This window comes from Notolepis coatsorum (assembly GCF_963971535.1).
Source record: "Notolepis coatsorum genome assembly, chromosome: 2".
NCBI lineage: Eukaryota > Metazoa > Chordata > Actinopteri > Aulopiformes > Paralepididae > Notolepis > Notolepis coatsorum.
The window spans coordinates 196,543,507-196,561,780 of record NC_140166.1 but is presented as its reverse complement, the minus strand read 5'-3'; the positions used below and the strand labels follow the sequence as shown (position 1 = coordinate 196,561,780).

The window sequence follows — 18,274 nt, the reverse complement described above, 5'->3', positions numbered from 1 at the left end:
TCTATCATTCTCTCAGTCGTAACGAAGTTGCTGTTTCTACCAGCCATAGAGCCATAACCCAAGGTCATGGGAACTGTAAGATGGAGCTGTTTTCCTTCCAGGCTTAGCCATAACATAGTCGTATTATTAATTTCTCTAACCAGCCATTTTGTTTTCTTCTACGTAATTTCATGTATTCAATTGTATGTCTGACGAGGGCTCTAGGTCAGTCCCCTGTCAGACGCTAGTGGGTAAACATGTCGGTCTCTGGCGGGTGACTGGCCTGGCAGCGTGGCCACGCTGTCATGAACTTTCTTTATTAAATAAACCTTTCTATTATTATTAATAATGACTCAGAATGATTAATGTAAACGGCTCATCGTTTGTCCTTTAATAATTCCCATTACAGAGGTTTCCCTCATTATTGGACATAAATAAAGCATCTAAAATGTGTGTGAGTGAGTGAGTGAGTGAGTGAGTGAGTGAGTGAGTGAGTGAGTGAGTGAGTGAGTGTGTGTGTGTATAGCGCAACCTCCCCTCTCACTGACTAAACAGAGGATGTAGGCAGATGTCTAGCCTGCATCACAGAGCTTTCCCTTATGGTGTTAATTTAACCATGATCGGCCCCGATACCGATCTTTGATCAGATCAGGACATCCCTATAAATGGTAAATGTACTGCATTTATATAGCCGAGCACTTTTATCCAAAGCGCTTTACAATTTGTTCCTCACATTCCTCACACAATTTACCCATTCACTCACACACCGACGGCAGAGGCAACCATGCAAGGTGCCAACCTGCTCATTGGGAGCAGTTACGGGTTAAGTCTCTTGCTCAAGGACGCTTCGACACGCTGCCGGGAAGAGCGGGAATCGTACCGGGAACCTCCGGATTACCAGACGACTGCTCTACCTCCCAAGCCAGTCGCCCCCAATCCCTACCGTATTACTATTATACAACCCCATTATTATACCCATTACTATAGCCCATTATTATACTCTTTTACTATACCCCACTACTATACCCTATTACTACACCCATTACTGTATATACCATATTACTACACTCCATTAAAATACCCCATTACTATACCCCATTACTACACATTAGTATACCCTATTACTATAGCCCATAACTATACCCTATTACTACACCCATTACTATACCAGATTATAGCCCATTACTATACATTACTATACCTTACTATACCCCATTAACTCATTCACAGAGTTTGCTCGCCAACCGTTGGGCGCCAAAAACGTAATATTACGTTTTTAGATCGTTTTTTCTTTTATTCGATTTTAATATCAATATTACACTCACGGACCTATATGTTACCGCTGAAAGCCATACTGAGACGCCAAAAGTGCAGTACCAGATCCAGATACCAGGTGGCAGTATCGCCCACCCTTTGAAACCCTGTTCCAGACTGTGTGTCACATCTAATGTCCTCCGGGCTGAGAATTTTGGTCCAGGCAAATCTAACGCTTCACCCAAGCAACTTGAAAACGCATCTAGCACACTCAATCCATAAGTTGTGCCAAATTATATCCGGGACCAGATGGACATCAATACTGGAAATCGCGATCAGACAATTGGAATATTCTTTTTGGAATAACCCTGATCAAAGGTAAGGACTATCGGACGTCAATTCCACCTTGATCCTACAATGATTTCATATCAATCCAGCTGATCAGCGTGTGTGGTGTTCAAAACGAATGCCGTTACTGGCGATCAGAGCATCAAAAAACTACCCCCCCCCCCCCCTTTGATGCATTCATGATGAAACATAAAACCTATTATATACATTTAATTTGGAAATAGTAGCGTGTCCAGGCGAGAAACGCCAACGACTTTAGCAAAATTCACATAGCACCCTATAACTCAGCTTTTCAGGAATTAGCCCGGATCACTCCGAAACTATACAATATTCACCACGGGATAACGCACAAACGTATAAATGAAAAAATTTACTATTTTTTGCATGTTCGATGGGAGATAGTGATTGTCAAATGACCATAGTATTGTCTCCATAGCTATAATATAGAATATAGATCTAGCTCTGCAAACAGTGACGCACAGTGAAAATAGGCTATGGAAAGCTGGCGCATTAGCTACAAGGATAATGGCTGGCGCTGAAAGTGTTAATATACCCCATTACTATACCATATTACTATACCCCATTACTATACCATATTACTACACCCATTACTATACATTACTATACCCTATTACTATACATTACTATACCCCATTACTATATATTGGGTATAGCTTGCTGGGTATAGCTTGCAAGCTAGCCAGGTAGCATAATATGCTATCTTCGAATAGTTCAGTGACTTATCAAATAGCACTTTTATCATTTTGTCATCATCCCGGTGTCCCAGATAGATAGCTAGCTCGCTTGACTCATTGAGGAAAATGGGATTGTTCGCTAGGAATTGTGAGATTTGGTTATATGGATGTATGTCAATGGGGAGCGACGACGCCTCCCTTGGGGACCAGCTCAACACCTTCTACGTGCGGTTTGGTGCAAACAGTGGCGCTGCTAGCTCAACGGCTAGTGACGTCACTGGTGCGCCGGCTGTTGTAGAGGGGGGGGGGGGGGCATCCGCGGGGGGGCGGGGACGCTCTCTCATTGACGGTACACAGTGTGAGAAGAGCATTTATGCAGGTGAACACCAGGAAGGCGGCTGGCCCAGATGGAATAACAGGACGCATACTTAAGTCCTGTGCTAACCAGCTAGCCCCTGTGTTCACCACCATATTTAATCGATCCCTGAAGGAGTCAGTGGTCCCTGCCTGCTTCAAGATGTCTACCATTATCCCGGTACCAAAGAAAGCCTCCCCAGCAGGTCTCAATGACTACAGACCGGTGGCACTCACCTCTGTGGCCATGAAATGTTTCGAGAGGCTGGTCAAGGATCACATTTGTGCCTCCCTCCCCAGTGATATGGACCCTATGCAATTTGCATACAGGCCAAACAGGTCCACTGACGATGCGGTCTCCCAAGTACTGCACAGCACCCTCTCTCACCTGGACCGTCAGAAGGGGGGCTATGTGAGACTGTTGTTCATTGACTACAGCTCAGCGTTCAACACCATAGTCCCCACCAGACTGGTGGACAAGCTGATCGAGCTGGGTCTGAGCTCCGCTCTGAGCGCCTGGATACTGGACTTTCTAAGTGAAAGACCCCAGGCGGTCAGGGTGGGGGGTCAGACCTCCAACACCCTGAGCATCGGGTCCCCCCAGGGCGCCTAAATATTAAAGGCAACCAACTTGTGTCTAGCCACGCCCAACTTGCGTCTAGCCACGCCCCCGCGGCAGCAGCATGTAGCGGAGCTCTGTCGCGGCAGCATTATGTAGCGGTAATCCCCCCTCTTTTAACATCGACAACTAGCTCAACTGGTAGCGCCACCTTGCTGTGGATCCTGCGGTCCGTTGGTGACAAGTTCGATTCCCTTCAATTTTCTTTTTTTTTTCTTTTTTTAACATGCATTCTTTCGCCGGTTAAGTTTAGGCATGTTAACTTTAAGCATTGTTTCGGAGTTGGTTAAGGTTAGGGTTAAGGTTAGGCATTGTTTCGGAGTTGGTTAAGGTTAGAAGGGTTAAGTTTAGGCGCTGTTTCGGAGCTGGTTAAGGTTAGAGTTTGTCTTAGAGAATGGCAATAGACAGCCTATTTCCGCGCTGCAGCTCTCTCGCGCTGCCGCGGTCACATGGGCGTAGTGGCCAATCAGAGAAACGCTAAACACAAGTTGGTTGCCTAAAATATTCACGCCCCCAGGGCTGTGTTCTGAGCCCCCTGCTGTACTCACTATACACACACGACTGTGTGGCCAAGTTCAGCTCCAACTCCATAGTGAAGTTTGCAGACGACACGGTGGTGGTGGGGCTGATCTCGGACAACGACGAGAAGGCCTACCGGGAGGAGGTTGAGGTACTGGAACGCTGGTGCCAGGACAACAGCCTGCTCCTGAACATTGGTAAAACCAAGGAGCTGATCGTGGATTATAGGAGAGGACAGCAGGAGACACACACACCACTGAGGATAAACGGGGCCACCGTGGACAGGGTGAGCAGCTTCAAGTACCTGGGGGTCCACATCTCAGAGGATCCGACATGGTCAACACACATAGACAGTCGTAAAAAAGGCGAAGCGTACAACGGGTATTGCACTACCTCCCCTGCAGGTTCTATACAACAAGAGGTGCAAATCCAGAGCCTGCAGAATAATGAAAGACCCTCACCACCCCAATAACAGCCTGTTCCAGCTGCTGAGGTCAGGCAGACGCCTGCGAACACCAGCTACTAGGACAGAGGCTTCGGCTCAGCTTCTTCCCCCAGGCCATCAGAGCCTTGAACAATGAACACTGAACTCTCCACACACAAACACACATTAGCACACACACGACACGCACGCTGTGCACGCTCGCACACTAGCAGCCACTTTAACATGAGAAAGCACTCACTCATGCTGCACACACCCACACTTATGGCCACAAAGGAAAGGTCACTTTAAAAATAGTATAGTAACAGTGTATTGCACTATCAAGGGACCTAGCATGTCCTTCATGCTCTGTAAATAACTATGTACAAATACCGTGATGTCCCACTATGTTACCTGTTTATTGCACAATGTTGTTTATTGGATTCCATTATATGTTGTACTACTGTATTGCACATCGTTGCGGGCAAGACCACCCTCATTTCATTGTATACTTGTATGCCGTGACAAATAAAACTCTTGACTTGACTTGTATGGACTCTACGCAGACAAGTTTTTTTTCTTTTTTTCACACGATAGACTGCAACTACCAAGTAAGAATAGCAAGGTGGAGGCTCATTGATTCACTTCACACACGCAAAAGAAAAACTTGTATTTCTCACACACAGGCTGTCGCACAGGTGCTACTGTAGTAAATTAATTCACTGCACAGACCCATTATTTCGTAGCATGTGCACCATATATGTCTGAATATATACAACCCTTACTCAGGGCTGTACAGTACGGTGAGGGTGTCGCATATTGCGCCAAAAAATAGCCTGTGCGAATAGAAACAAATATTTGGGGGCACCCTTGCGAGTACTGATTTCAACCCTTTCATTCGAATTTCACTCCTTTTTTTTCGAGGAATTTAAACGTTGCAAATCTATCTCTCCTCCCTCGGTCTCTCTCAGTCTGCCCGAGGAACGGGGCTGTTAGTTACACACTCGCGCGACTCGAGTCGCTCACACATGCACATACGGGTACTTGAGGTGCTGTCCGTGCTGAAGCAGAGTAGAGCTCATCATAGCGGAGAGAACGAAACGTTCGAAAAAAGCATGCATAGCGCGACCTGTGTAACATTAAGTTACACTGCTATCTCCTATCTTAACGTTAGCAAGCTCAGCATGCATAGCGCGACGTGTGTAACATTAAGTTACACTGCTATCGTTAGCAAGCTAAGCATGCATAGTAGGGATGGGTACCTTTCACATTTGAACCGATACCGGTACCTGTGAATCGATACCGGTACCCAACGGTACCTTTTTTCGGTACTTTAAGAAATTTAATTTACCTACCTCAGTCGTAAAAAAAAATCCAAACTTCAAATAACTACAATTTCGACAGTTTTCGGCTCGTCATTGCTCCGACTGCTTTGTTGTTGAATCAAGTCAAATCCTAGGTAAGCATATATTGTGCGTGTGAACGTTGACATGAAAAGAAAAAAGTTAAAAAAAAAAAGTTAAAAAAGTTAAAAAAAAATAAAAAAAAAAATCGGTTTCTCACTCGATTCGATACTCTGTAGTACCGACGTGTTTCGGTTCGGTGCCTCAAAAGTACCGAATTCGGTACCCATCCCTAATGCATAGTGCAACCTGTGTAACGTTAAGTAACTTGAATTCTTGCAAAATAATCAAAAAGAACCGATAAGAGTATCGATAAAGTACCGAACCGTTAAGCAGTATCGATAAGAGTAGTAGTATCGATAAAATCCTAACAATCCCCATCCCTAATGAACACTGTTAATACACTGTTATCAATGAAAGAAGAAATGTTTGCAGCTGTGGTAATACTTCAGTTGGTTCATTATAAAAGATACAAACCTGAAAACAAAAGCACTTAAATGTGAAATAAATGTTGCAAAATTGGTTGGTAAAATTGTTATTTAAAAACGTGCCCCTAAAAAATATTCTGTGCACCTACATTTTTCATTTAGGGGCACCTGTGCCCCTAGTGAAAAAGCTTAGCGTACATCCCTGTTACTGTACAACCCTGACTATACCCCATTATCCAGGATGATTGCCATTGTGAACACTTATAATGGTGTTATAAAGTATAATAGTTAAATAAAGGCTAACACAATTTGCAGACATAGCCTAAAAAATGGGTTAGAACTAGATGCTCATTGCTGCCATTGACAAATCCTGTACTGACTATATTCTACTTCAGGTGGTATACTGTGGCCTAAGCAATGAAGGAGATTAATAGTCAAAGACAGATTGGCATAGTGTGTGCCTCTCTCTAAACATTCAGAATACAATCCTGGGTTATCTTAATAATAAACTAACTGATAAACTAGATAAACTATGTCAGACTGCTTTCAGTGTCATTATCATCAGTTGAAATAATAATGTTGTGCGTTTTAAATTGAATGTGTGGTGACATGCCGTTACCTTTGCAAGATCCCATTCTCCTGTGGTATCACACCGTTGATAGCCGCCTGTAATGAGAGTAGACATTTAAGAAATTAGTTGTCTTGGTTGGTAGGGTATAGGGCCTCTTTTAGCCTATGGCACTCTGCCAAGAGTCCTGAACATTAAAACATATCAATACAAACTGTAGACAAACCAGTAAATAAGGTAGGCCTACACATTCAAAATATACACACATTCTACATATACCTACTACACTTACAACCAATCAGTACAAACACACAACACAATAAGCACATTCTAAGCATTTAGAATATAAAAGTTCAAACTTAGGACAAACACATTTATCACTACCCTTCTCATCATAAACAACCCATGCTCCCATCACAATGGACACCCCATGCTTTCATCATCACATCACATACACTTATTTATCATTCACAAATGAACTAAACAGCTCGTCTGCCCTGGCTGGAGGGTCTGTGCTCAATCAGACATTGCTGTTAGAGGAACCCTATGATGTGGTGATCAGTGATGACAACTGCCCTCAGGGTACACAGTAAAGCAGTGGCAATTTGCCCCTCTCATTGGCCCTCTCCTTGCCTCTCACATTGCCCCTCTCCTTGCCCCTCTCATTTGGATTTTGGCCCCTTCATTTGCATATTGTAAAATAGAATATCTGATAACCAGCAGAGGGCATTATGACGCTCAACAATTATAGAGTATATTATAGTATTATTACCATACATATGGTAATTTTAGTATAGCTAGCTGCTTTATTTTGTGCCATCTAGTGATGTCACCCTTCCTGGCACTTCCATAAACCATGTGATTGATTTCAAATCTTCCTTGGATGATATTTTGACACTCTACGTAACATACATGCAGTTCCAGTTATTTTTTTGCATTAATAAGAAACATGACATCATCATTCATACAGCTGTAATCCCACTAGTTTGTTCTCCATCGCCTGCTCTATTGTAGAGGGGATTCAAATAGCCTTTTCCTCCTAGAACCAACTACCATCACGTTGGTTTTCCTGATGTTAAGCACAGGCTTGTTCAAGCTAACCCACTCTAGGAGTCCCTCAAGATCCAGCTTCAGTGCCTCACTGTTTGAGTGCCCTGCAGAATATACTGTTATGTCATCTGCAAATGTAGCAGCTTCAGATTTAGACAATACATGGGACATATCATTGATATATACAGTATACATATAAAGCAAAGGACCCAAACAGCTGCCATGAGGCACTCCAAGTTGAAGAAGGAAAGGTGGGGACAATATAATATTAGGGATGGGCATGAGTAATGTCTTCCAAGATCGAGTACTCTAGTAATTGTTTAGGGAAATACATTTTTTAGATCGCATTTTAACACATTCGCGGCCATTGGGATCCGTCTAATCTCACTCTATATGGCCAGCATTTCATAACAACCTTTCCTTGTGCGTGAGGCTGTTTGTAGAGCTAAATCTATACTTTATATTATTGCTATCTGTCCATTCTCATCGTCAATTGACACTATAAACCGTCCCTTCAAAATGCCTTAAATAAATAATTTTTTCATCAATACATTCCCATTTTATAGCCTCGTGAATATAAGCGTTATATGGGATTGGTCTGGTATATTTCCTGAAACGCGAGTTATAAGGCACTAAGCTAATAACGTTAAATAAAATGGCGTTTCGGCTATAGACAAGCTAGAGCTAAAACTCAAAATGCATATTGTCGGTATCATGGTCCACCATGAATGCATGAAAGGGGGGGGGGGGGGGGGCGGGGGACGTCGTTTCTGATTATTGATTACCAATAACGGCACTAGCCTCAGTAGCCACATTCGCTGATCGGCTGGTTGGATATGAGAGCAAGGCCCGATCGTGCTGTAATTTACGTGAAAAAGCTCTTACTGTGGGCCGGTTGGATCCCAAAAAGGATTTCCCAGTTATCGATCTACATCTGGTAGATCGATATGTCCATTGGCTGATGATATATTCCTTTACTGCATACTGAATTCAGCGTCCCAAAACGTATTCCATGCTACATGCTACAGGCATAGCTTCAGGCTAACAAGAAAATGCACCCATGATAAAAAAAATAAAAACACCGTTCTGCCACAGGGAACACTGCATTATCGAGACAGCGCCCCTACAAGGATCTGGCCGGTAATGCACTTTTCCGAATTCCAAGAGTAGGGTAAATCTGCAGTGCAGCTCGGTGACATTGAGTAGGATATTAAAATGGAATAAAAGCCAAAACAACCTAGCCACGTATATATGCGTGGTTGGCCCTTTAAGCATGGCGCCGAAACACGTATATATGCGTGGTTGGCCCCGAATGTGTTTGCAGCAACAATAACAAGATATTGCGCAGAGTCTCACACACACACTACTGATTTTATTGTCTCGCTCCGTGGACATAACAATGTACAGCAATATTAGTCAACTTGCCGGCCCTATGTGTCCTATACGAGACCCTGCAATGTTTACTACTGTAAACCTTTTTCATGGAAATGTGTTCTAATATAGTAAGGAAAGCCAAATTAGATTGGTTGCTACTTGTGCAACTTTGAGCATTTCTCAGAATTCAAGATAGCAGCTGCCCACCATTATGGATTTTGGCAGATTTTTATTATTCTTTGGGAATAATATTATTCTGCATTATGGGTTCAGCCCACGCACACCACTGAGAGATTACCTGTAATTTAGCATAGCCTCATAGTATGGTGAATGCAAACAACAATCTAGAAGACCTAGATTTCCAAACAGGGCTTTTAGATTGCTCAGTGTCACTGTCTTTTTGCGACCGAGTTGGGTTCTGAACTCTGCCATGCGGTTGTTGTTGTTTCCATTACTGGCACGTTCTTCAGCTCAATGAAAGTGACGTTGTATGTCTCCTATCCGTCATGCAGCACATTCAGGCCCAGTTGAGAGGAAGACAGCCGGGAGCTGTTTTTTCCCCCACAATCTAATGTACGGTTATTTTTTTCACAAGTCGATTATTAATTTGAATATAAAATATTTGTTGACAGCCCTACTTAACACATTAATTGCCAAGAACGAGTATACTCGTTATTGCCCGCCATGCGAATATCACCAAAAACAACTCGTTTTTGGGATCGTTATTTCGTTTATTCGCTATATCTATTCATAATTCATGGCTGCAGCCTCTGCAGACCCTGTCTGAGCTGGCAGACGGTCAACACCGCTCTCTACTGCCTTGCGGAGCTATTGCACTCCATTGAAAATGGTCTGGTGTTTTCTGAGCCGATCTGAGCCGTGGGGGCAGGGTTTAAATACTCAGGCGAGGCAGGCCTTTACAACGATGGCATGGAACACTAACCCCGCCCGCCCGTTCATGTGTAACGCCCGGTAATGTCGGGGACAGGATCGCTGTGGATAACTTTTTCTCGTCTTTTCCTGGAATTACTCAGAATAACCCAAACCATACTCATATTAAAAAAACGTAATAAAACAGAAATGTACGGATGAAAAAACAATCTGTTTCGTGCATGCTGACTGGAAGCAACGCACTGACAATCGACGGGTGTATTAGACCCATAGCTATAATATAAGATATATTTTAAGCACTCGCAAATGTCGCAGTCTAAAACTATATCCATTGAATAAAGACCTGGTGCTGAAGGGGGATCAGCGCCCCCTGCTGCTGGCGGTCAATGTGTTAACAGTAACTGCACACTACATCACCCCCAAGTGGAACATGGAAAGCCACGTTCTGCAAACCTTCCCCCACTGTACAGAAATCGTACCGAACCGTGACTTCAAAACCGAGGTACATACCGAAGCGTGGTTTTTGTGTACCGGGTCCATAATGCCTATAAAACCTTTTCAGAAGTATTCTGTTGCTTTTCCATTGCTAGGGGAACAAACAGCGTTGGCCCCTGTTTATTTCCATTCAACATTCCACTTACGTTCCACTGTCAAAACATCTCTGCCCTAAGGCGGTCAGGTGGCGTAGCGGAGATTGCGCTCGTCACCAATGCAAGAGGCTGCGGTCTCGACTCCCGGAGTCAGCATTGCTTGAGGCTTGGGCTGATCGCTATACTAACCCGTTTGCCTGGGTTAGGGGGAGGGCAAGTCATGGGTGGGAATCTGGCGTTGTGGACAGCGACGCCTACAGGTCAGGTCTGGGCGCTTGCTCAGCGGAGGCTTTTTGGTCTCTTTTATAAATAAGAACCAAAAATGAGTTGAAAAGTTAAATAATTTCATTTCATGGCATCTGTGCAGCCTTGTTTATTCACTGTGTCCATGGAGACAACGATGAACGCAGTCAAAAAAGGTATTGTTTCCTTACACATAAAAGATAGTCTGTTTACATCACATAACTCATAACTGTTCAGACAAGCTTCAGTTTGGGCTATATTCTGTATGAACCCAATTCAAAGTTATAGCCGCATGTTCTTTCAAACTAATTTGGTCACGGATGTCCAGATTGTGTACTGATTTGGGCTCTTTTGGGCAGAGGTGTTTAACAGCAGACTGTAACGTACAGGTGTAGAGACAGCTCTGCGTAGGAATGTGGTTTATATCCCGTCAGCAACTGTATTTAATAAACATTGAACAGGAAATACAAAGATATTTAGAATGTTTATGTTGTCAAGATAGAAAAGGTATATACCGTAGGTACTTTTCATAGGTACTTTTACAGGCCAGCCAGTCACATTTGTGACTTCTGAGAACATTCCGTCACTACAACCTTCAGAAAACGACCTACCTAATGGAAATATTACATTTTGATTGACTGAAGCTACAAAGTCCAAAAATTGGTAATCGGGAGTAGGGCTGTCAAAAATTACATTTGACTATTCCAAAACGCTAGCATTAGGCTATTAGCATAAAAAAGTAATGGTAGGCCAGCTGTAGTTTATACATAGCTTCAAGCTTTGTCTCTGGGTTCCCCAAGTTTGCCTTCTAGTCACCAAAGGTATTTCCAAATGGGGCTTTTTAGATTGCTTGGAGTACATTTAATTTTCACTCCGTTAAATGGAAGAGACATTGCATCGTCATGCAGTGCATTCGGAAAAATGGGCTAATTGTTAAAATATGGTTATGATTGAAGAGGTAATCAGGAAAGAGGCATGTCTATTTTGAACAGAGAAAGAGTTGATATAACAAACAAATGACAAGTTTGTTCTGAGCTTTTGTTCGATTGTCTGATGGAACTGATCACTCTCGAACACCCTCGGCCTACTTGTAAAATCAGCTATATTAACCGCTAAAGTGCTAAACCAGTTAGTGTGATCATTCATCCACCATCGTTTCTACAACACCATACAGGGTGGATATGGGCAACATGACGACAAGTGTAGGCCTAGCTCTTTTCACCATACTGTTGTTTAGATGCTTTTGCCACTTTGTTCCCTGACCTGCACAAAAACAGGGCTCCTTTGTTAGATTTACCCAACCCACAAGCTACTGCACAGGAACGGCAAGTCATCAGATTTACAGGTGCGGCGAGCCCACGGCCCGATGTGTCCATCTAACCACTGCTTGTGTTGCTGCTGCTTCGCTTTGAACACCTTCCAGTCAGGCCCCTGTGAACATCACCAATCTAAATATAGGCCAGCCACCCCTCCCCTCCTCCAACATGCATGTAACTGAGGGGTACAATTCCCTGACTGTATTGAATAAGTATGGTATCATTAAACCACTACTGCGTTATGTACATTACTACTGGCCATACAGTACACAGGTATATGTGATGAACACTCCCACAATAACACGGCTTCACAAGAAATACTGTTTAGAATAATATTTATTAGAATAGCACCAAGATTATCTTACATTACTTATCAAGATTGAGAGTTGCGCTTGTAAGGCGAAGAATGTGCATGAATAGGTCAAGAGCGTAAGTCCATGAGCATATTACGCAGGGGATAATTAATACCACCTGTATCATAAGAATTATATATGGTACACTAGTAGGTCAGCTGGAGATACTAAGGGGGTTCCCTCCGGTTGTAAGCCAGCAGGGGGGAGGAATGTTCGAATGCAAAAGTCTGGATCAACGGGGAATCAATAAGCTCCAGCTACGGGAGGCGGTACATTACTCCCTTGATCGGCAGACGAAAGCAGCAGCTATAATCCAAGTATGCGCGACAGCATAGGTGAAAGCCAGCCAGCCTCTCCTAGAGACGGGCTCGAGTGATGCTCCTCACGGGTAAATCCCACACAGCAGCGGGGTAGACGGTTCTCTGCTCCAGCAGCCACAGTACCAAAGCAATAATCCAGCCGGAAAAGGCTCTGCATTCACCGGTGTAGATTCTCCTGTGCACGGTACTTCACATTTAACTAGGTCGAACTTGACGTTATTTCACTAAGCTCTGACACTTTTACTATCCTATTCGCACGCGGTTATAATTGCTCTATTTAGACGCAAGGTTGCTCACTTCACTTGGTCGTTGACTCGTGATGAAGGCTTCAACTTGTTGGGTTAACTCGTTTGAGGGTAACTTGACTTTAGGCTAAGTGCTTCTGTATCCACCTGCGACGTATTTATACGTAGGGTGAATAATCTAGTGCCAGCCTCAGTTCTGTCTCGTATTAATGCGCAAAACTGGGCATGTTGAGACAAGCCTTGGCGGTGGCTTTGAACTAGACATTGGGGGTATGGCCGTGGCGCCTAGGGGATCGCTTCCAATAGGAGAACGAATATTATGGTCTGTCCTGTACCAGGTAAAGGGATATTCCGTGTATATGTACAAAGAATATACAAGGGATATCAAACGATATACAAATATTATACATGGGATCTCAAGCAATAAATATATATATTCGGTTTAATCTGACCCTTAGTAACAATGCACTTCATAGTAAAAGGCTCCTTTTACAAACGCATCCTCTGTACACCTGAAACATGATTACAAACCTGGCAGAACAAGTACTTTCCCACTGCCCAGCCATCTTTGAGAAACACAATAAAAAAAAACTATTTATTATTTATTTATTCCACCGTTGTCCGCTAACTCCTCCCAGAGCTTTCGCCCCACATACACGTGTAAGGTATCAAAACGACCGGCTTGGTCCAACTCGAGTTGCTATTACTTTTTGGAAAGTTTCACCGCACCATTTGGCTACAAATCGACTTTAAAACGGGAAATTTCTGTCAATAAGGAATGAATGGCAGAACTAGAGTGTAGAAGCTGCATTTTTTTTTTACCTTCACCTTTTGTAAATTGCGACAGTGATCTCAATTTTGGACGTAGATATAAAAACAACATATCAAAACGATGACACGACTGTGCCCTCGCTCACAAAAGAAAAATAAATGGAATTGGACATTTCTATCTCAACTTATGACCATTTCTTTGAAAGTCATGCTCCACATACACACGAATGGGGTTTGCACTCTAGCAGAAATCTGTAATTTTACTGTTTCTTCCCTTGTTTTCCGATCGCCACCCAGGCCACAATTGTCGACGGAATTACACAATATCGCACATAACCCTTAAAGTGCTCATATTAAGACGACTAAGCTTCATCTCTTATCGTTTTGCTTTAATCATCGTGAGAGTGAAGGATGCCTCAGCCCTGATTGAAATACATTGGGTTCATAGTCTGCCGTCAGTTAGGATTCGAATCAATTAAGGGTAGCAGGTGTGCATGACTCAGAGGGAGCTGTCAATCAACTCAGTACTGCTGACCTAGCAATGACCTCTCAGGGCATTAACCCTTGATGCCCCCTTTGTGTATCTTTTGAACCGTTTGTCGTAGAGACTTGCGGGTTGTGTCATTATACTCAGTAGGGATATCCTTTCATTGGTCTATGTTGACCACTCCCCCGATCATTAGGCCACACCCCATTCGGCCACGCCCCCTTTGTGTATCTTTTGAACCGTTTGTCATAGAGACTTGCGGGTTGTGTCATTGTACTCAGTAGGGATATCCTCTTTCATTGGTCTATGTTGACCACTCCCCTGATCATTAGGCCACACCCCGCAGGCCACGCCCCCTTTGTGTATCTTTTGAACCGTTTGTCGTAGAGACTTGCGGGTTGTGTCATTGTACTCCGTAGCGATATCCTCTTTCATTGGTCTATGTTGACTCATTGGTCTATGTTGACACATAATATGTATGGTAAGGCGAAGCCTGTTTTTGGGATTCAAAATAAATAAATAAAATAAATAAAATAAAATTATAAATCTTTTTTTTTCTTTTTTTAATATCCTCAAACTAAATCCTCAATTTGAATAAAGTGATTAATCTGATTAAACGGACGTTCGAACCTTTTTTTTTTTTACTTAAATTTTTATTTGCAGTTTTAGTTTTAGTTTACAAACATACATCAGACAATACATTCAAATAACAGAAATAATAAAGAAATATATTGTATATTGACTAGGCTCGACAGCAGAGGTCCAAAGATAACTTCACTTTTATTGGCAATTCGTTTCTTTATATCGCTTCCAGGTTCCAACTGTGTTGACAAAATGCAATCCTGGTGTGGTTAGCTACGGCACATTAGAACGCTCAAACACGCTCTCTCTCAATCTCTCTCTCTTCTTCTTCTTGTATATTTCCAGCGGACTACGCGTCTAGGCGCGTTGCCGCCCTCCACAGGACAGTGGGAGCCCTATAGATTTCCAGCCCTCCCTATATTCTGTTATACAGCCCCGCGGCGAGCAGGAACCTCTCTCTCTCTACATTCAATGATTTAAAGTGGCCACACGTTACAATATAAATACTAACTGGATAGTTGATGATAAACATTTAATTTCATTATCTGAAATATTATAAAATCATTAAGTCGGGCGGTCAGGTGGCGTAACGGAGATTGCGTTCGTCACCAACCCCGGAGCGGCTGGATTCGCCTGTTCGAATCCAGCTCACAGCTCCGGGGTTGTCACCAGCTTGGCTGGCCGTTCACACTAATACAATTGGCAGTATTAGAGGGTGGGAGAAGCTGGCGGGGTGGGTCCGGGTCGTTGTAAACAGCGACTCCTACAGTTCGGTCGGGGCGCCTGCTAAGCGCGGATAGGATCTAAGTGGGATAGTGTGATCCTTCCACACGCTACACCCTCTCAGTGAGAATCCGCGCTGCCAGGTCAATTGGCTGGACGTGTGTCGGAGGAAGCACGTGGTAGCCTCCACTCTCCCAGACCGACTGTGGGGGGTAAGTGCGCAGCGACCAGGAAAGGGGATTGGGAATTGGCATAACGACTAACATTGGGATGGGAGAAAATCGGAGGAAAAAGGAGGGGGGAAAAAAATTAAAAAAAATTAAAAAAAATCATTAAGTCTGCTATAAGCCATTATCCCTTTGTGTGTGTGTGTGATTATTATTGTCTCATCACAGTAGTGTATAAAGTGTGTGTGTGTTTTTAGCTAAAGTGGATAGAAAACACAGTACAGTGCCGAAAACGGTCGAAAGTGTAGTTATTTGAGGTTTGGATTGTTTTTTTCACACTGAGGTAGGTAGATTACATTTTTAGAGACTAAAGTACAGAAAAAAAGGTACCGTTGGATACCGGTATCGATTCACAGGTACCGGTACCATATCGGTTCAAATGTGAAAGGTACCCATCCCTACTTACAGTAGATCATTTCATTTTTAATTAAAAATATAAAAAGTATTAGTGTCAGTAGACTACTCTTAGTACATTTTTTGAAACTTTTAATTTCATAATTTTTTAAAGCATCTTCATGGTTTAATGAAAACATATGTTGCAGGGACTATTATAATCATCATATTGGCATGACTATGTATCAAAGGGTTAAATCAAGCATTTTTAAGTGCTTTAGAGGCCATATCGCCCAGCCCTACCGGGAGCTCTGTTCTGCAGCTGCTCACCTGCTCCTCGCCAACCCGGCAGTGCCTTGTCCTCTTCTTGCCCCGAACCTTCGTTTTTAATTTAAAGATTTAAAGAAATTAAATTAAATGTATAATTTTTTTAATATCCTCAAATAAAGTGATTCATCTGATTAAATTAGTCTTTTTTCATTCAGTATTCAATATTAACATTCAGTATTCAATAGTGTCTGACTCAATATTAACATTCAGTATTCAAGTAGAACAGCTAGCTAGCCGTTGTGGACACTCACCTTAGGCATCTTGTTTGAGAAATGCAGGCTTCAGTATGTGTTGTTTAGTCTATCTGTCTGAACAGGACTGATTAGTCCCGTTTCAAGATGCACAATGAGCTCGTCTGAGAGAATGTGCTATTATGACATCATACTGTGACATCACAAATGTTCTAGAATGTTCTATTATCACAACGGACCATGTTTGAGTGCCATTTGAATAATATAAATGATATGTATGGTAAGGCTGTCCCCGAAGCCTGTTTTTGGGATTCAAACTTTGTCAAGGTTTTTCGAACGGACGTTTTAACCTTCGTTTTTAATTAAAAAAAATAAAAATAAATTATAATATTTTTTTTGAATATATATATATATTTTTTTATCCTCAAACTAAATCCTCAATTTGAATAAAGTGATTAATCTGATTAAACGGACGTTCGAACCTTCGTTTTTAATTAAAAAAATGTAAAAGGAAAGTGTATAAAAAAAAATTGTATCCTCAAATAAAGTGATTACTCTGATTAAATTAGTATTTTTTCTTTTATTAAATCAACTTTCCAGCCCCCTGTCAACTGTCAAATGATGTCAACTGTTGTCAACCTGAATTTGATTACCACATTTTTAAATGTCACGTTTTTTAAAATGTCAGCAAATAATATCCAACACTGTCTCCCTAAATGTGACCATGCAAATGTAGAATGCAATGTGTGCTTGTTTTCCTTCAATAAGTTACCATAGGGGAAAGGAGCGACAGCACTCCCGTTTGTTTTACACTTTTAAGAGGACTGAGGCTCGATCCCATTCCAACCACTACACCCTACGGCCTACGCTATCCACTCCGCCTTAATTTGTGTGGAGGGTTCGTCATACTGAAGGGCACCCCAAACCGATTAGTGGGGTTTTTGCAATGTTTAGGCTATATCCCATCTGGGTTAACTTTCACTTTTTGGCAAAGTTGTAATGAGTCGGACCTTTGATATAGATTTTGCGGAAGATTGTATAGACCAGGGGTCAGCAACCTTTTTGACATGGAGTGCCTGTTTGAAATATAGTTGTAACTAGTGTGCCTCAACAATATTCCATGCATCGTAAAAGAAATTCTCATAATCAGGTATTTTTAATGATAATTTTTACATTATTACATCATTATTGTTATTATTAACAATATTATTATGATGGTTGTATCAACCGGGCGGCTAGGTGGTGTAGTGGGCAAGGCACTCGCCACCAGTGTGGAGACGCTAGGATTCGCGTGTTCGAATCCAGCTCTCCACATTGTTTTCAGTTTAGCTGGTCGTCCGCAGTAATACACATTGGCCGTATTACGGGGAGGGAAAACTGAAGGGTGGGGATCGAACGTTGTGAACAAGCGACTCCTACAAGTCGGTTGGTGCGCCTGCGCAGTAGAATCAGGAAGTGTCGGGGGCAGTGTGAGCCTCCCACGCGTTACTCCTCGACACTGAGAGATCGAGCTGCGCAGGTGAAAAGATGCGACTGCTGTTACCTCAAGTACCGGAGGGGACTTGTGCTATGTATGACTTAGTCCACATTGCAGCCGGCTTGTGGGAGGCAAGAAACAGCGTTCGTGACAGGGGAGGGTTGAATTGGATGATACGAAATT

At 42.7% G+C, this 18,274-nt stretch overlaps 1 protein-coding gene across 1 annotated transcript in view; it reads right to left on the bottom strand.

Annotated features, from left to right (window-relative positions):
• faf1 (Fas (TNFRSF6) associated factor 1) overlaps positions 1-18,274 on the bottom strand; it is a 184,488-nt gene that overhangs the window by 148,912 nt on the left and 17,302 nt on the right. The window contains exon 3 of the mRNA XM_084308912.1: positions 6,640-6,686. Coding sequence (XP_084165038.1) covers positions 6,640-6,686 — 47 coding nt within the window. The remainder of the gene's footprint in view (positions 1-6,639; positions 6,687-18,274) is intronic.